The following is a 19,391-nucleotide window of genomic DNA, read 5'->3' on the forward strand; positions in this document are numbered from 1 at the left end:
AGTGAGACCTTATCTATTAAAGAAAAAAATCGGTTTGAGCAAAGACCCCAGGCGGCCGGGAAAGGTGTTCGCTTAAGGGCGAAAGCTAAGAACCAGCAACCTTCCCGTTTCTCTCCTACCACCCGCCGCCGTTAGGAATCTTCGGATCCCACTGCAAAGAATGGAGGAAGGAAGAGCCATTTATCCTTTACCAAGATGGCAGCCTCCTGGCAACTCCAGTTACTTTACAAATATGGCTGCCACAGGAAGTACGTCACGGGGGGGGTGGGAAATCTGCGCGCGCACGCTGCAAAGGGGCTTTTTGGGACGCCGGCGGCTGAATTTTTCTTTTGACAAGATGGCGGGAGGAGACAGTGGCGTTGGTGGGAAGCGCAGCTCGAAAAGCGATGCTGATTCTGGTTTCCTGGGGCTGCGGCCCACTTCGGTGGACCCAGCGCTGAGGCGGCGGCGGCGAGGCCCAAGAAATAAGAAGCGGGGCTGGCGGCGGCTTGCTCAGGAGCCGCTGGGGCTGGAGGTTGACCAGTTCCTGGAAGACGTGCGGCTACAGGAACGCACGAGCGGGTACGGGGGGCGGGAATTCCGGGAGCTGGGGGTTCCTGCGCCCAGGTGCAAGGCCAGGCGTGCTTGCGTGGACCGCTCGGGGGTCGGGGGCTGGGGGTCGGGGGCCGGGGGCCGGGGGTTGGGGATTGAGGAGCTCCTGTCCCGGAGACCGCCGAGGAAATGGAGAGCATGGGCAGGGGACTCAGCGTGGGAAGCTGGAGAGCTTGATAGAGTTACCAGATTTAGCAGATAAATACACAGGACGCTCAATTAAATTTGGATTTTAGGTAAACAATGAATAGTTTTTAGCATAAATACGTTCCATGCATCCACCTTAGCTTGCTGTTTCCTAAATATGTATGTGTGTGTATGTGTGTATGTGTGTATATATATGTTTTTCAGACGGAGTCTCGCTCTATCGCCCAGGCTGGAGTAGGCGCGATCTCAGCTCACCGCAACCTCCGCCTCCCAGGCTCAAGCGATTCTCCTGCCTCAGCCTCCTGAGTAGTTGAGATTTCAGGCGGGCGCCACCACGCCCGGCTATTTTTCTTTTCTTTTCTTTTTTTTTTGAGATGGAGTCTCTCTCTGTAGTCCAGGGTGAAGTGCAATGGCACGATCTCGGCTCACTGCACCCTCTGCCTCCTGGGTTCAAGTGATTCTTCTGCTTCAGCCTCCCAAGTAGCTGGGATTACAGGCATGCACCACAACGTCCGGCTAATTTTTGTATTTTTAGTAGAGACAGGGTTTTGCCATGTTGGCCAGGCTGGTCTTGAACTCCTGACCTTAGGTGATCCACCCGCCCTGGCCTCCTAAAGCGCTAAGATTACAGGTGTGAGCCACCGCACCCGGCCTAATTTTTGTATTTTTAGTAGAGACAGGGTTTCACCATGTTGGCCAGGCTGGTCTTGAACTCCTGACCTCAGGTGAGCCACCCGCCTGGGCCTCCCAAAGTGCTGGGATTACAGGTGTGAGCCACCGCGCCTGGCAGTCCTTCCTAAATATTAAGTTCTGTAAACTGCTGGGCGAGGCGTTAGCCTGGAAGAGTCCGGTGGCGGGACTTGACTAAGCGGAAGACGAAGGCTGGACCTGCCAGGTTAAATCTCTTTCCTCTCCGACATCTCTGGCTGATGGTCTGCATTTCTGTCCCCCAGTGGCTTGCTGTCAGAGGCCCCAAATGAAAAACTCTTCTTCGTGGACACTGGCTCCAAGGAAAAAGGTGAGGAGAGGCTTTTGTGGTGTGGAATGGCCGTTATTCGTTGTTAGTCAGCTTACCGTAGCCTCTCAGATCTGTGTTAATGATGTAGCTTGGGAGGCAAATATCTGCGGAAACAGGTCAACCTTAATATAGACAAGGGGACCTCAAATGGGCAGAAAGCAAGCTGGAGACTAACTTGGAGAAGGCAGGTTTTTCTTTTGAGATGTCAGTGATCTCCATGCACAGATAAGCTGCTGGGAGTCTGCCTTGATGAACAGGTTAGAAACACATTAAAGGATCTCTTTTTAGCTTGCAGAAAAGCAAGTCAAGGACCTGCTTAAACATATCAGTCCTGCCGGTCGCAGTGAGTCACGCCTGTATTCCCAGCACTTTGGGAGGCTCAGGCAGGCAGATCATTTGAGGTCAGGAGTTCGAGACCAGCCTGGCCAATATGGTGAAACCCTGTCTCTGCTAAAAATACAAAAATGAGCCAGTTGTGGTGGCGGGCACCTGTAATCCCAGCTACTTGGGAGGCTGAGGCAGGAGAATCACTTGAACCTGGGAGGTGGAGGTTGCAGTGAGCCGAGATCGTGCCGCTGAACTCCAGCCTGGGATTACTATTATTTTTTTGAGACAGTTTTGCTCTGTCATCCAGGCTGGAATACAGTGGTGCGATTCTCCTTCCTCAGCCTCTCAAGTAGCTGGGACTGCAGGCTGCACCATCAAGCCTGGCTAATTTCTTTTCTTTTCTCTTTTTTTTTTTGAGATGGAGTTTCGAGCCCAGGCTGGAGTGCAATGGCGTGATCTCAGCTCACCGCAACCTCCACCTCCCGGGTTCAAGCGATTCTCCTGCCTCAGCCTCCTGAGTAGCTGGGGTTATAGGCAGGCGCCACCATGCCTGGCTAATTTTGTATTTTTAGTAGAGACGGGGTTTCTCTATGTTGGTCAGGTTGGTCTCGAACTCCTGACCTCAGGTGATCCGCCCGCCTCGGCCTCCCAAAGTGCTGGGATTACAGGCATGAGCCACCACGCCTGGTCAAGCCTGGCTAATTTCTGTATTTTTAGTAGAGATGGGGCTTCATCATGTCAGCTAGGCTGGTCTCAAACTCCTGACCTCAGGTGATCCACCTGCCTTGGCCTTCCAAAGTGCTGGGATTATAGGCGTGAGCCGCTGCGCCCGGCCAAGATGAGCTTTAATAGGAACAAGAGGACCTGCTTTAGTGAGCAGGTAACACACGTCTTAACTTGCTTGCCTGAAGTTGCTAGAATGCAGGGTGGGGATCTGCTGAAACAAGATGAGGAGGGAGGGATTGCTCTGATGAGTAATAGTGTTTACTTCAATATGTAGAAAAACAAACTAAGAACAGATGATCTGCTCTAATGAACGGCCTGGAAGCAAGTGAAGGGATCTGCTTTAATGAGCAAGAGAGTGAGCTTGTGTGAGATCAGTCAAAGGGTCTGTTTTAATGAAAATGAGAGGACCTGGTTCAGTGACCAGATAGAGTGGAAGGAGCTGCCCTGAGGTACAGGAGACTTCCAATAGGCAGGTAAAAAGTGGTTATTAGAGTCTGGGTGCAGTGGCCTACAGCTGTAAGCCCAGCACTTTGGGAGGCCTAGGTGGGGTGGATCACTTGAGGTCAGGGGTTGGAGACCAGCCTGGGCAGCATGGCAAAACCCCGTCCCTACTAAAAATACAAAAACTAGCCGGACGTCATGGTACACGCATGTAATCCCAGCTACTGAGAAGCGCTTGAACCCAGGAGGCAGAGGTTGCAGTGAGCCAAGATCATACCACTGCACTTCAGCCTGGGCGACAGAGCAAGACTCTGTCTCAAGCTGGGCGTGGTGGCTCACGCCTGTAATCCCAGCACTTTGGGAGGCTGACGCGGGTGGATCACCTGAGGTCGGGAGTTTGAGACCAGCCTGACCAACATGGAGAAACCCCGTCTTTACTAAGATTACAAAATTAGCCGAGCGTGGTGGCACATGCCTGTAATCCCAGCTTCTCGGGAGGCTGAGACAAGATTGTTGCTTGAACCTGGGAGGCAGAGGTTGCAGTGAGCCAAGATCGCATCATTGCATTCCACTCCAGCCTGGGCAACAAGACTCTGTCTCAAAAAAAAAAAAAAAAAAAGGGGGGGTGGTTATTAGAGAAGTCAGCCTTGACCGAAGTGAGTTATCTGGTGTGTGAGTGTAAAGGGTAAGTCAGTGACCTGCCTGTAATGAACAGATGGGAAAGTAGTTATCGGCGTGCTTTGGTGAGTGGGAAGCCTCTTTGGGGGGCAGGAGAGAGGCAGTTTATGGGTTCCACTTTAGTAAGGAAACATGGACGAAGATCACAGTGGTTGTAAGCAGTCAACCAGGTCAACCCCTGTGCTTTGTGGGCCTTAAATGATTACATCTTCACAACAGCCTAGTGAGGGAGGTATCTACATCCTCATTTTGGGGGCACGGAGGAGCTAAGCCTCTTGTGTGAAGTCCCACAGTCCGTGCAAGGGCATTATTCCATTCTAGGGTGTTTTGCTGTAGAGTTACTGCTTTTAACTGTTAGGCTTTTGAAGTAAAAACCATAGGTATCTTTGCGGGAGGAAAAAGACAGTAAAAACCAGAGAACTAGAAGTTATGCTGAGAAGTGGCTGTCTTGGGTCCCAAGTCCAGTTCCGTGGCCCTCCCTGGGCTTCGGTGTCAACTGATCACTTGCTTTCTTCCCTTTTTTTTTATTTCTCCCTGAGACGAGATCCCACTATGTTGCTCAGGCTGGCCTTAAACTCCTGGGCTCAAGCGATCCTCCCACCTCAGCCTCCCAGAGTGCTGGGATTACAGGCGTGAGCCACCATGCCTGGTCCTCTTCCCTCTTTGTTTGGGAGACCCTCCTATGTGGCTGTGGGCGTGACTCCTCGTGTCCCCAGCATGGGGCCTGCCTCCTGCTGTCCCAGTACTTGGTTGTGGAGGGTCAGGGCTTGGGCACCTTGGGCCCCACCCTTAGGGGCCTCTACCTCCAGGTAGGAGCCTGGGGACCTCTAAGTCTCCTGGGGTGACTTAGGATTCAGGTCTGATGGCTCCCATGGAGGTGAATAGGGTGGGTGGTCTTTGGCAGTGGGTAGGGCTGAGGCCTTGACTCGTTCTCTTTCCCACTCTTAGGGCTGACAAAGAAGAGAACCAAAGTCCAAAAGAAGTCACTGCTTCTCAAGAAACCCCTTCGGGTTGACCTCATCCTCGAGAACACATCCAAAGTCCCTGCTCCCAAAGAGTGAGTGTCCCAGCATCCCCGGGCCCTTCTTTCCCGCAAGACTCTGGTCCTAAAGGGTTTCCGGGGCTGGGGGGTGGTAGGTGAGGGGCATTTGGAGGGTAGGGCGGGGTCAGGTTTGGGCTTTGGAGTGCAGATTGGAGGGAGGGAGTCTGGGTGCCCTGGTGCTGGGCCGAGGCAGGTGAGGAGGGGCCTGGACCCAGCTGGGGGCTTTGGGGTTGGAGAGGAGGGGCTGAGTGGGAGGCGTGTTCAGGAGGCACATCAGGTGGGTCTTGGGGCATGAGCGGGTGAGAGGGTGGACAGCTGGCCTTCCCCTGAGATGGGGATGTGGAGGAGGAGTGGGATTTCGGGTGATGCTGAGGTTGGTTTTGACGTGGTGGTGTGAGGTGCCTGGGGTACGTCCAGGATGGGGCTGTTGCTTCGTTGAGTCTGGGGCTCAGAGGGGAGGCCTAGGCTGGAGACAGACGTGGGGAGAGGAGTTCTTTGAAGAGGGGGCGGAGCGCCACCTTTTGGAGAGGGGGTGCTGGAGCTGCCTTAATGGTGGAGGAAGCCTGACAGGGAGGAGGCTCGGCTGCCATTCAGGCTGCCACCTCACCTGCGGCGCTTGTGCCGCCTCTCCCCGACCAGCGTCCTCGCCCACCAGGTCCCCAACGCCAAGAAGCTCAGGCGGAAGGAGCAGCTATGGGAGAAGCTGGCCAAGCAGGGCGAGCTGCCCCGGGAGGTGCGCAGGGCCCAGGCCCGGCTCCTCAACCCTCCAGCGGCCAGGGCCAAGCCCGGGCCCCAGGACACCGTGGAACGGCCCTTCTACGACCTCTGGGCCTCAGACAGTGAGTGACCCTGCTGTCACCTATGAACGGGGACAGGACTGCCATGTGCAGTTGCGTGTGTTGTGCACTGCACGAGAGTACAGTGTGAAAGGGAGTGCTCTGTGGGTGCTTTGGTGACCTCCCCTCAGAGTTGCGCATCCTGAAGGGGCGGCCGTTTCCCACTCGTGCTTTTCCTTTCCTGAGTTGTGAGGCTCCTGCCTTCAGCTTTGGTCTCCTCCACTTTCTGAACCTGTCCAGACACAGTTTTGTCCTAGTGATCAAGGCCCTTGGGGTCTAGAATCAGTCCTTCCCTTGCCTGAGCTTCAGAGTCACCTTTTTGAAATGTGGAGGGATGAGGGGGAGCCTTTGGTGCCTCTTCCATGCTGGGACTGTCCCAGCAGCTCCCCTCGCTGTATCCACAGACCCCCTGGACAGGCCGTTGGTTGGCCAGGATGAGTTTTTCCTGGAGCAGACCAAGAAGAAAGGAGTGAAGGTGAGACGTGTGGGAAGAGCATCCTGGGTGATGGGAGGGTGAGGAGGGCCGGGAGCTGCTCTGTGTTCCTGCAGTACAGTCTCAGTCTCAGAGCCCTTCCATCCCAGTGGCCGAGAACGCTATGCTGGAGCCAGGTGGTTGGGATTCCTGTCCCAGCTCCAGTGCTGACTGATCCTGGGAAGGTGGTCTAACCTTTGTGCGACCTGTATCTTCCTCTAAAATGCAGATGAGGGCCAGGCATGGTGGCTCACGCCTGTAATCCCGGCACTTCGGGAGGCTGAGACAGTTGGATCACCTGAGGTTGGGGGTTTGAGACCAGCCTGACCAATGTGGTGAAACCCTGTCTCTACTAAAAATGCAAAAAAAATTGGCCGGGCGGGTGGCACATGCCTGTAGTCCCAGCTACTAGGGAGGCTGAGGCAGGAGAATCGCTTGAACCAGGGAGGTGGAGGTTGCAGTGAGCCGAGATCACGCCACTGCACTCCAGCCTGGGCAACAAGAGCGAAACTCCGTCTCAAAAAAAAATAAAATAAAATACAGATGAAATTGTACTTACATCATGGGCCAGTGGAGAGAATTTAAAAGAGGTAGCGCATGAGAAGGTGGAGCCCGTGCTGGCAAGTGGCAGAAATGTCACGGGTTTGAGTTTGGATTTGCAGCCTCCTCCCTCTTGAGCTGCTGGACCCCTAGTGTTAGAGCCCAGGTGCTTACAATCTCCGGGGCTCAGCCTCCTGGGTAGCAGAGGATAGGCTACTATCCTTTTTCTGAGACAGAGTCTTGCTCTGAAGTCACCTGAATGCCCCTCGAGCTCTTCCCACACCCAGCCGCTGGCAAGGCCTGGAGCGTCTGCCCCATGACTGTCCTGGGTCACCCGCAGCCCCAGCACACGGCCTTACCCTGCTTCGGCCTTTTCTCCACAGCGGCCACAACGCCTGCACACCAAGCCGTCCCAGGCACCCGCCGTGGAGGTGGCGCCTGCTGGAGCTTCCTACAACCCATCCTTTGAAGACCACCAGGTACACCGCCCCGTCCAGGCCTCCCTCCTCAGCGGGCTCTGCCTCTCTGTCAGGCCTTCAATAGCTTCCTCCCTGTGCTGGGTGGTGCTGGGAACTCCAGTGACCCAGACAGCCCTGGGCCTGTCCTCACGGGGCTCATGGTCCAGTGCAAGAGACCTGTTCCCAGACAGTGATGGGTAGAGTGGTTGGGGCTGGGAGCCCCAGCCTGGGGGGTCAGGAAGGGCTCCCTGGAGGAGGGGACACCTGAGCCGAGGCAGAGGCTGAGGGAGGGGTTTGCAATGGAAGGAGGGGAGTGGGTTTTCCAGGTGGCGGGAACAGCACTGCAAAGGCAGAGTTGAGTGAGACCGTGGCGCCTTCCAGGAAGCCTGTGGGACAGATGCAAAAGGCTGTGGTGACATGGTGGCACACTCGCAGTCAAGTGACAGTTACTCACGGGTGAGGCTAGCTCAGCGATGGGAAAGTCTGGCTGGAGCCACTGTGCATTTGGCAGGCATCTGTTGGGCACAGATGCTGTGGACAAAGGGGACAAAAACCCCTCCCTTGGTCGGGTGCAGTGCCTCACACCTGTAATCCCAGCACTTTGGGAGGCTGAGGCAGACGGATCATTTGAGGTCAGGAGTTGGAGACCAGCCTGACCAACATGGTGAAACCCTGTCTCTACTAAATAAAGAAAATTAGCAGGGTGTGGCAGCACGCGCCTGTGGTCCCAACTGCTCGGGAGGCTGAGGTGGGAGGATTGCTTGAACCCAGGAGGTCCAGGCTGCAGTTAGCTATGATCGCACCATGGCACTCCAGCCTGTGTAACAGAGCGAGACTCTCAAAAAACAACCACAACCCTCCCTCGAGGAACACTCCTCATGGGGTCACGTGACTGGAGAGATGCTGAGATGTTTGCGGTAGATGCAGAATGCTTGTCCGAATCGTGTTCAGCATTCATAAGCAGGAGATAGCTAGCCAGGAACAGAGGCAGCTTCCTCATCTGGTAGAGAAAAGTCTGTGGAAAAAAGCAACAGTGTGCTCACTGTTGAAGAGATGAGAGTGCCGCTCACTGCCATCTGTTCCTGGACCAGATGTGGGAGGGGGTTTGGACATCAGATAGTTACTTCTAGATTTGTACAGAACTACTTCGAAGAGATAAAATTCACTTACCATACGGTCAGCCTAGTTAGAGGATGTGATTCAGTGGCTTTTAGTGACCATTGTGTAACCATCCCCGCAGTCAAGTTTAGAACATTTTCACTGTCCGTAAAGGAAACCTCACACATGTCAGCCGTCACCTCCCAATTCCCTATCTCGTGTGGTCTTAGGCAGATGCCAGGCTTCCTGTCTCAGGGACTGGCCCACCCTGACCAATTCACATAAATGAAACCGTGGGCCGGGTGTGGTGGCTCACACCTGTAATCCCAGCACTTTGTGAGGCCTAGGTGGGTGGACCACCTGAGGCCAGGAGTTCAAGACCAGCCTGACCAACATGGAGAAACCCCATCTCTACTACAATTACAGAATTAGCCGGGTATGGTGGCGCATGCCTGTAATAGTAGCTACTTGGGAGGCTGAGGCAGGAGAATCGTTTGAACCCAGGAGGCGGGGGTTGTGGTGAGCTGAGATCACACCATTGCACTCCAGTCTGGGCAACAAGAGTGAAACTCTATCTCAAAAAAAAAAAGTGAAGCGTACAGGTCAGACTGCCTTCACAGACGCGCAGAGCAGGTGTGAGGGCGAGGGTTTGAGGTGCCCCCGGCTCTGTGCGGGGTGGCTGTGCTGGTAGACAGGGCGTGGGGAGGAAAGCCTGGGCCGGGGCGGGATCCGTGGGCACTGGATGAGGGACAGATGGGAGGTAAGAGGGTCTAGTCTCAGTGTCTCAGGAGGGGTTCAGGGACCCATCCTCACTCCCGCCCCTCACAGACCCTGCTCTCAGCGGCCCACGAGGTGGAGTTGCAGCGGCAGAAGGAGGCGGAGAAGCTGGAGCGGCAGCTGGCCCTGCCTGCAACAGAGCAGGCCGCCACCCAGGTGAGCCCCGCACCTGCCCACTCCCTCCCCTCCCCGGGCCTCCTACCCACCCCTGACACTGCACCCCGCCTCCCCAGGAGTCCACGTTCCAGGAGCTGTGCGAGGGGCTGCTGGAGGAGTCGGATGGTGAGGGGGAGCCAGGCCAGGGCGAGGGGCCGGAGGCTGGGGATGCCGAGGTCGGTCCCATGCCCGCCCGCCTGGCCACCACAGAGAAGAAGACGGAGCAGCAGCGGCGGCGGGAGAAGGTTGCGCGCAGGCTGGTGAGCGCCTGGGCCGGTGGGGACTGTCTCTGATGCCTCGCCCCCTTCCTTCCTTCCTCCCACCCATGGGCTGCCCTGGGTGCTGCGGGCAGCCTGCCCACCCCAGGCCCCGCGTGTGGCCTGTGGTTTGGGCGGTTTGGGATCCTCACAGCTGAGACTCATTTCCCAGCCTCTTCCAGGCAGGGCTCTGGGCTGGGGTGGGGCAGGGTCCCTGGCACTTCTGTTTGAGGGCCGGGGTCGGGGGAGGTTTCTGCACCGCAGAGCAGGGGAGATGGATGACAAAGGGGCTTCAGCAAACAGCTGCTGAGAAGGCACTGGAGGGGCTGCTGATGGGATGTGGTCAGGAAGGGCCTATGGGGACAGGCAGGTTTGCGCAGGGAAGGTTCCCTGTGTACGGAGAAGGCCTCCGTGGGTGGGCAGCACTCGCCTGGGCCCTGACCCTCCCCTGTCTCCACAGCGGGTACAGCAGGCCGCGTTGCTGGCCGCCCGGCTCCGGCACCAGGAGCTGTTCCGGCTGCGCGGGATCAAGGCCCAGGTGGCCCTGAGGCTGGCGGAGCTGGCGCGGCGGCGGAGGCAGCGGCAGGCGCGGCAGGAGGCCGAGGCTGACAAGCCCCGAAGGCTGGGGCGGCTCAAGTGAGAATCAGGCAGGGGGTTCTGGGAGAGGCTGGGGAGGGGGCCAGGTCCCAGGTCCTGACACCTTTCTGCCTTTGTTCAGGAACTGCCCATCCCCCACCAGGAGACCACCTCTTCCCCCACAAAACCCCACATTCTCAGAGGCCCCTTCTTTTCCAGGATGGGGCTTTGGACTGGGTGTCTTGGGCCCCGCGCGGGTGATATTTCTGAACACCCACCCTGTTCTGCAGGTACCAGGCACCTGACATTGACGTGCAGCTGAGCTCGGAGCTGACGGACTCGCTCAGGACCCTGAAGGTGCCCATTGTGTGCTGCCGTGGAGCCCCGTGCCCAGTGATGACACCATCCTTGCTCCCCGTGCCCCCCAGGGGCTATGGGCGACACCATGGCTGCCCCTGGGCTGGGCCAGTGGGGCCAATGCCCGGGGGCTGAGGGCACGGGATGCTGGGATGGAATCCCAGGGTGAGGGGCCAGGCTAGGGTTTGAGTCTGGGACCCTAAGAAGGCCTTTCCTTCCAGCTGGTCCCTGTTGCAGTCCTGGTCACCTTTAGGACTAGAGGGACCTTCCTGAAGCTCAGAACCAACCCTGTCCCTCCCCTGCTCAGAACCTGTTGTGGCTCCCCAGTGCCCCTGAGGAAGCCCAGCTCCTCTGTCAGCCACACACCTAGGCCGACCCAGCCGTGAAGCTCCAGCCAGCTGTGTTCATGAGTGGACTGCACCTTCTCCCTCTGATCCAGCATTTGCCCTTGCTGTCCCCTTTTCTGTGTCGTCACCAGCCCACTTCCCGTGACTCCTCCAAGCCCAGCTTAGAGATGGCCGTGGGTTGGTGGCTGTCATCCCAATGCTGAGCCCCAGCAGCTGAGGGCCAGGCTGAGTCCCTGGTGCCCACAGGCTGCCCTGGGGAGACTGCATGGGGCTGAGCCCTGCCAGGACCCAGAGGAGAGATCCAGGCCCTTGGGCTTCTGCCAGGCCCTACTGAGGCCTCCCTCTCTGTCCTGCAGCCCGAGGGCAACATCCTTCGAGACCGGTTCAAGAGCTTCCAGAGGAGGAATATGATCGAGCCTCGAGAGAGAGCCAAGTAAGGGGCGGCCGGGGCTGCTGTGGGGGGAGGGCATCTGGGATTGGCGCCAGGCACTGATTGCTGCATTGTCCCTGCTCCAGGTTCAAACGCAAGTACAAGGTGAAGCTGGTGGAGAAGCGGGCGTTCCGCGAGATCAAGTGAGTCCACCCGGCTTCGGCGCAAGGAAGGGAGCCCTTCTCCCACCCCATGGTGCCCACCGAGTCCCAGGGCTCCTCCCAGAGTGTGGCCAGTGGCTGAGCTACACCCCCTTGGCTGTGCCCAGAAGAGGCCCTGAAACCAGAGCGGGGTTGGGAGGGCCCCCAAAGGGAAACTGAAAGGCAGGGGGTGTCAGGTCGGCAGGGGTTATGGGGCACCCTCTCACCCACCCTCAGCCCCTCTCCTCTGTCCCCAGGTTGTAGCTGCCATCAGATGCTGGAGCCTCGCCCTTCAATAAAAAGTCCCTTCTGGCTAATCAGTGGGCTCCACGTGTGGCTTGTGTGCCTCCTGCGGGCAGCTGCTCCCGGGTGCAGACTCTGTGTGTCCCCCCATGGCGCACAAGCATGTAGGTGCCAGAACTCACCGCCAGAGCCTGGTGAGGGCCTAGGGTGTGTCCGAAGAGGTTGTCAGCCGCCTGGATCGTGGTCTGTCCAATAGCTGTGAAGTTGGCAGCCCTTCCAAGCCTGGGCAGATCCTAAAAAGCCAGCAGGCAGAGGGCGCAGGGCTTATGGCCTGGCCGGAGGTGGGAGGTGAAGCAGAGGTGAGGAGGAGGTTCCCCCACTGGATTCTGACATGGAGAATAGCCCAGGTCCCTCTGCTGCGGGTGACATAGCAGCTCTCGCCACACTGATAGAAGGAGTGGCGGCAGCTGATCTCTGCCGATAGAACACCTGCTATCAGATTTAAGCAGGTGGATTCACTCACTGAACTCACAGCGGCCCAATCAATGAGGGCTGTACTTACTCCCATTTTAAAGGTGAGGAAACAGGGCTGGGCACAGTGGTTCACTCCTGTAATCCCATCACTTTGGGAGGCTGAGGCGGGCAGATCACTTGAGCCCAGGAGTTTGAGACCAGCCTGGGCAACATAGCCAGACCCTATCTCTACCAAAAATTAGCTGGGTGTGGTGGGATGCAGCTATGGTCGCAGCTACTGAGGAGGCTGAGGTGGGAGGATCACCTGAGCCTGGGAGGTGGAGGCTGCAGTGAGCCATAATCACACCATTGTACTGTAGCCTGGGTGACAGAGGGAGACCTGTATCAAAAACTTAAGTGACAAAGGTGAGGAAACTGAGGCACATAAAATGACGTAATTTTCCTGCTTTCTATGCCTATTTTGAAAACATGTTTTTAAAATCTTTACAAGAAATGAAGAACTTATTCTCACTGTAAATCATTGTCAAAACGTGTCTGTCACTGTTGACCTTTGCCCTCCAGTCACATCCACGCCCCTTTTCTGGAGCTGCCTGTCAAGTAGTCACTGCAGTGTGGTGTGAGTGATTATGCTCCCTGTGTGATTCTATTAAATTACGTAATCGATTAGCCGGGCATGATGGTGTGCACCTGTAGTCCCAGCTCCTGGGGAGGCTGAGGTAGGAGAATCCCTTGAGCCTGGGAGGTGGAGGCTACAGTGAGCTCAGATTGCACCACTGCACTCTATCCTGGATGACAAAGAGCACCCTGTCTCAACCTCCCACCCCCCAAAAAACTAACATAAATTTCACACATGTATTTGTGAGGCTAGAACTGTTTTTTTCAGTGTCTTAGGATCACAGTGTGCGTGATTCTGCAGCTTGCTGTCCGTGCATCTTGGAGGTCATTCTGTGTCTGTACAGAGCTGCTTCCTCCTGTTTTGTGGCTGTGTGGAATCGCGTTACTTGGGTGTGCCTTGTGTTTCTTAACCAGGCCAGTGTGGCTCCTCCTAAGGAAACTGAAACCATGTCTTTGTCCACGTGCCTTTTTACTTGCATCTGTAGTTAAGTACCTGGAAGTGAATCTGGGCTGAAGGATACATGTATCTGTAACACGTCATTTGATAGGTTCAATCCAATTGTTCTCCCAACAGGCTGTGCTGATTTTTACTCTGGTAGCGTAGGAGGAGCCTGCCTGTTGCCATGTAGCTTTGCTACGGTGTGATCCCACTATTTTTATTTGATTGTGCCTGGTTATCAGTGAGGTTGAACATCTTTTTTTTTTTGAAGTAGGGTTCCCCAGGCGGGAGTGCAATGGTGCAATCCCAGCTTCTTGGCTCACTGCAGCCTTGACCTCCTGGGCTCGTGATCCTCCCACCTCAGCCCCCCCCCCCCCCCGCCCCCCCCCCCCCCGCCCCAAGTAGCTGGGATTACAGGCACATGCCGCCATGCCTGGCTACTTTTATATTTTTATTAAAGACGGGGATTCGCCATGCTGCCCAGGCTGGCCTCAAACTCCTGACCTCAAATGATCCACCCACCTTGGCCTCCCAAAGTGCTGGGACTACAGGCATGAGCCACTGTGCCTGTCTTAAACATCTCCTTGTATGATTACTGACCATTCATAGTCCCCTTCTGTGCTGGTACAAACCTTTTGACCATTTTCCTCCTGCGTCAGTTGTCATTTTCTTGTTTATTTGTAGTAGCTCTTTATTTATTGTGGATCCACAGTCTGTCATACATGTCAAACATTTCCCCTAGGCTGCTTTTGACTTTTGACTTTGTATGTGGTGTCTTTTGTCAGGAAGAAGTGTTCAGTGTTACGTTTTCTGTTGGTCTTTCTCCATTTTATACTATGGCCTTTGAGAAGGTTTCTCTATGACAAAATGTTTATAAAAATAGAGCAGGCAGTTTATAAAAGAAATGAATGAGGCCGGGCATGGTGGCTCATGCCTGTAATCCCAGCACTTTGGGAGGCCGAGGCGGGTGGATCACCTGAGGTCAGGAGTTCAAGACCAGCCTGACCAACATGGAGAAACCCCATCTCTACTAAAAGTACTAAAAAAGTAGCTGAGTGTGGTGGCGTGTGCTGGTAGTCCCAGCTACTTGGGAGGCTGAGGCAGGAGAATTGTTTGAACTCGGGAGGGAGAGGGTGGCAGTGAGCCGAGATCGTGCCATTGTACTCCAGCCTGGGCGACAGAGTGAGACTCCATCTCAAAAAATAATAAAATAAAATTAAAGAAATAGAAGGGAGAGACTTACATCAGAACTTCCCACCTCCCCACCATATGCCATAGAACAAGGCTTTAAGGAGCTATTTCTGCTGTTCTTCCCCCTCCCGTATTAAATAAAAAGAGGTGTTCTGCAGATAGGAAAACAGCTGTGTGTGTGTTGGGAGTGGTGGGGGGTCAATGTGTGGACGACAGAGCAGTAGGGAGAGGTAAAAATGAGTCTGGGCACAGTGGCTCAACACCTGTAATCCCAGCGCTTTGGGAGGTGGAGGTGGGTAGATCACCTGAGGTCAGGAGTTCGAGACCAGCCTGACCAACATGGCGAAACCCCGTCTCTACTAAAAAATACAAAAATTAGCTGGGCGTGGTGGCACGCGCCCGTATGTAGTCCCAGCTACTCGGGAGGCTAAGGCAGGAGAATCACTTGAACCTGAGAGGTGGAGGTTGCAGTGAGCTGAGATTGCACCATTGCACTCTAGCCTGGGCAACAAGAGTGAAACTCCGTCTCAGGAAAAAGAGAAACGCCACCTGCCAAGGCGGCCAGCCTCTGGCCCAGTGACTCTGCTCTCGGGTGACTGAAGGAAACTGCTGGAAATGGGGAGGAAGCTCTTAATGCCTGGAGACAGCCACTGGGGCGTCGGGCACACTCCTGGATACCCAGGGGTGAGGGTGTTCACAGCCATTCAAGGACAAACTCGGTAGCCTGGACATTCAGTGTCCTCAGGAAGTCCTTGGTATTTAATTGCCTGGGGAAATGCATCTGTTCCCATGTGCGAAATGGGGAATCCACAGAAAAAGCGTTTGTGTGCCTCACTGCACAGAAACTGCATTTCACGTCTGAATTTTACCTCAAGAGAAAAGTTTAAAAGTACAGAACTCAGGTGTGATGGCTCACACCTGTAATCCCAGCACTTTGGGAGGCCGAGGTAGGCGGATCACAAGGTCAGGAGTTCGAGACCAGCCTGGCCAACATGGTGAAACCTTGTCTCTACTAAAAATACAAAAAAATTAGCTGGGCGTGGTGGCGCGTGCCTGTAGTCCCAGCTACTCGGGAGGCTGAGGCAGGAGAATTGCTTGAACCCGGGAGGTGGAGGTTGCAGTGAGCCAAGATCATGCCATGGCATTCCAGCCTAGGCAACAGAGTGAGACTCCATCTCAAAAAAAAAAAGAAAAAAAAAAAAATGCTTCAGGCACCACAAAATCTGGATCTGCCTCTGATTGTGATAGAAAAATATTGGAAGGACTACCCAGCAGTTGGAGAACAGCTGAACAAATGATACCTCTATACATCTATGCTGTGGCATGGGTATGACTTTGCTTTTTAAAAGGATGGAGACCAGATGAGTGTGGCGGCTCACTGTCATCCCAGCCCTTCAGGAGGCTGAGATGGGAGGATTGCTTGAGGCCAGGAGTGAGACCAGCCTGGGCAACATAGCAAGACCCCATCTCTAAAAGAAAAAAATTAGCTGGGCATAATGGCATGTGCCCATAGTCCCAGCTACTCAGGAGGCTGAGGTGGGAGGATCTCTTGAGCCCAGGACTTCAAGGAGGCTGCAGTAAACTATGATTGTTCCACTGTACTCCAGCCTGGGCAACAGAGTGAGACCCTGTCTATTTTTTTTTCTTTTTGAAGTGGAGTCTTGCTCTGTCACCCAGGCTGGAGTGCAATGGTGCACAATCCCGGCTCACTGCAACCTCTGCCACCCTCTTTTTTTTTTTTTTTTTTTTTTTTGAGATGGAGTCTCTGGAGTCTTGCTCTGTCACCCAGGCTGGAGTGCAGTGGCGCGATAGCTTACTGCAAGCTCCGTCTCCCGGGTTCACGCCATCCTCCTGCCTCAGCCTGCCAAGTAGCTGGGACTACAGGCGCCCACCACCACACCTGGCTAACTTTTGTATTTTTAGTGGGAGGGTCTCTTGAGCCCAAGAGTTGGAGGCTGCAGTAAACTCTGATCGTGCCACTGCACGGAGTCAGCCTGGGCAACAGAGTGAGACCCTGTTTCTTTTTTTTTTTTCTTTTTGAGGTGGAGTCTCGCTCTGTCACCCAGGCTAGTGTGCAGTGGTGCAATCTCGGCTCACTGCAACCTCTGCCACCCTGTCTCTTTAAAAAAAAGACCATTTGTAGGCAGCAGTATGGAGTTGTGAAGAGCATGATGGAGTCCGTGTCCTGATTTCAGACCCACTGTGTTACATATAGGCTGTGTGATGTTGTGCAGGTTACTCAACCTTTCTGTGCCTCAGTGTCGTGTCTGTAAAAGGGACATAACAGTAGTACTTATCTTGTTGTGGATTATTATAAGTAAGTGAGTCTGCCTGTGAAAGTGATCAGAACAGGCCCTGGCACAGGGGAAGCTCTAGGTGAGCATTTGCTGTTATAACAATGTTAGGGTGGGGGAAGATGATTTTAAAAAGATGCAGAAACTTGCAATTTGTGCCAGAGGCTCCTCCCAAATGCTCTGACCCTTTGACGCAGTGATTGCACGCTTGGGAACGTGGCCTACAGAAACAGCCGGAAGTTGGGGAAGAGCATTTTGCACAGGCTGGTCCTTGAGAGCGTTCTGCAGAATGGGAGGAAGTGTGGTCATGGACACAGGGGCGGGCCCTGGCCACGCGGGCGCCACCTCTGTGGCCATTAACCGACGACGGGTCGACGGGTCGCAAGTGCCTGCAGCCACTGGGAGGTGTTTGCGTTTGAATGCTTTGTGGGAAAAAACAAACAGGATCTGCTGCCGTCCATGCTGGCGTTCATCAGACAAACCCCCATGCCATGTCTCCTGAGTGGGAGGATTTCAGAGACTCCTTGTCCTTATTCTTTTTTCCAGCATTTCCTTTTTTTTTTTTTTTGATGAGAAAGGGTCTCATTCTGTTGCCCAGGCTGGAGCACAGTGGCTGTGTCTCAGCTCACTGTAGCCTCAACCTCCTGGGCTCAAGTGATCCCCTGAACTCAGCCGCCTGAGTCGCTGAGACTTACAGGCCCACGCCACCATACCTGGCTAATTTTTTTCTTTTTGTATTTTTAGTAGAGACAGGGTTCTGCCATGTGGCTCAGGCTGGTCTCAAACTCCTGACCTCAAGTGATCCACCCACCTCGGCTTCCCAAAGTGCTGGGATTACAGGTGTGAGCCACTGAGCCAGGCCCCAAGTTATCTGTTATGGAGCAAACTTTAAAAAAGAAAAAAAAGGAATCCAAAGGTTTCTTCCTTTGTTTTTCTTTTTGAGATGGAGTCTTGCTCTGTCGTCCAGGCTGGAATGCAGTGGCACGATCTTGGCTCACTGCAACCTCTGCCTCCCGGGTTCAAGCGATTCTCCTGCGTCAGCCCCCCAAGTAGCTGGGATTATAGGCACGTGTCACCACGCCCGGCTAATTTTTGTATTTTTGGTAGAGACTGGGTTTTGCCATGTTGGCCAGGCTGGTCTCAAACTCCTGACCTCAGGTGATCTACCCGCCTCGGCCTCCCAGAGTGCTGGGATTACAGGTGTGAGCCACCGCGCCCTGCCTGGGAGATTTTTATTTTCTTCCTTAGATCCGCTTTTCTGTGTGTCCTCTCCACATGCTCCCACGCTCTTCGTGGTGGTGGGTGCTGGGTGGGCGGGGTGACCTCCCTCCATCCTCTCATCAGAGGTTAGAAGCAACATCTGTATTTCCCAGACACCCCAGCAGCTGGGATTCTGGATGAGAATTCAGTGCCAACAATTAGAGACACCCTGTGAGGTGTGGACGGCAGGAGTGATCCCAGAATCGCAGCTGGGCCTGGCGTCCTTGAACCGAGCAGTTGCAGCAGCGTAACCAGAGGCAGCAGTGCCCCTGGTGGGTCAGTTCAGTGGAGGCAGAGGTTGCAGTGAGCCGAGATCCCACCACTGCCCTCCAGCCTGGGGGACAGAGCGAGACTCTGTCCTGGGTGTCATTTCTGAGGGCTTGGCCTAGAGCTGCTGCTTCTGCTTCCCATGATTTTTTTTTTTTTTTTTGAGACGGAGTCTGGCTCTGTCGCCCAGGCTGGAGTGCAGTGACACGATCTTGGCTCACTGCATCACTGCAAGCTCCACCTCCCTGGTTCACGCCATTCTGCCTCAGCCTCCCGAGTAGCTGGGACCACAGATGCGTGCCACCGCGCCCGGCTAATTTTTTCTATTTTTTTAAAGTAGAGACAGAGTTTCACCGTGTTAGCCAGGATGGTCTCGATTTCCTGACCTCGTGATCCGCCCGCCTCAGCCTCCCAAAGTGCTGGGATTACAGGCGTGAGCTACCGCGCCTGGCCAGCTTCCCATGATTTTGTAAGCACCGAATTCCCTGTAAGACACATGAAGTGGTTTCCATTTAGACGCTAGAGACAATCATGCATTGCAGTTTTTGTTGTTTTTTTTTTTGGAGACAGGGTCTTGCTCTGTCGCCCAGGCTGGAGTGCAGTGGTGCGATCATGGTTCACTGCAAGCACCACCTCCCCAGGCTCCGGTGATCCCCCCACCTCAGCCTCCCAAGTAGCTGGAACCACAGGTGCATGCCATCATGCCTGGCTAATTTTTGTATTTTTTGTGGAGATGGGGTCTTGCCGTGTTGCCCAGGCTGGTCTCCAACTCCTAGACTCAAGTGATCCTCCTGCCTCAGCCTCCCAAGTACCAGATTAAAGGCGTGAGCTATCACACCCAGACTCCTGTCTCTATTTAAAAACAAAAAAAAAACCAAAAAAAAAAAACTGGGCGTGGTGGCTCACGCCTGTAATCCCAGCGCTTTGGGAGGCTGAGGGGGGCGGATCACTTGAGGTCAGAGGACTCCTCCTTATTCTTTTTTCTGTTTAGGCGCTATGTTCGAGACTACCTGGCCAACATGGTGAAACCCCGTCTCTACTAAAAATACAAAAAATTAGCTGGGCATCGTGGCGGGTGCCTGTAGTCCCAGCTACTCTGGAGGCTGAGGCAGGAGAATGGCGTGAACCGGGAGGTGGAGCTTGCAGTGAGCTGAGATCGCGCCACTGCACTCCCGACTGGGAGACAGAGCGAGA

The 19,391-nt window shown here is 54.8% G+C and overlaps 1 protein-coding gene and 1 non-coding gene across 2 annotated transcripts; both read left to right on the forward strand.

The window, feature by feature from the left end:
• The first annotated feature begins 294 nt into the window (after window positions 1–294).
• Window positions 295–11,731, forward strand: NOP53 (NOP53 ribosome biogenesis factor). The gene is made up of 13 exons (XM_054462982.2): window positions 295–561; window positions 1,692–1,756; window positions 4,877–4,985; window positions 5,610–5,809; window positions 6,211–6,281; window positions 7,202–7,297; window positions 9,203–9,307; window positions 9,385–9,567; window positions 10,025–10,200; window positions 10,431–10,497; window positions 11,201–11,277; window positions 11,361–11,417; window positions 11,672–11,731. The coding sequence occupies exons 1-13, from the start codon at window positions 338–340 to the stop codon at window positions 11,676–11,678; spliced, it is 1,437 nt and encodes a 478-aa protein (XP_054318957.2). The 5' UTR covers window positions 295–337; the 3' UTR covers window positions 11,679–11,731.
• Window positions 10,528–10,637, forward strand: LOC129021240 (small nucleolar RNA SNORD23). Its single transcript, XR_008495976.1, has one exon. It is a non-coding gene; the product is annotated as a small nucleolar RNA SNORD23 (small nucleolar RNA).
• Window positions 11,732–19,391: the final 7,660 nt, after the last annotated feature.

This window comes from Pongo pygmaeus, chromosome 20 (assembly GCF_028885625.2).
Source record: "Pongo pygmaeus isolate AG05252 chromosome 20, NHGRI_mPonPyg2-v2.0_pri, whole genome shotgun sequence".
Lineage (NCBI taxonomy): Eukaryota > Metazoa > Chordata > Mammalia > Primates > Hominidae > Pongo > Pongo pygmaeus.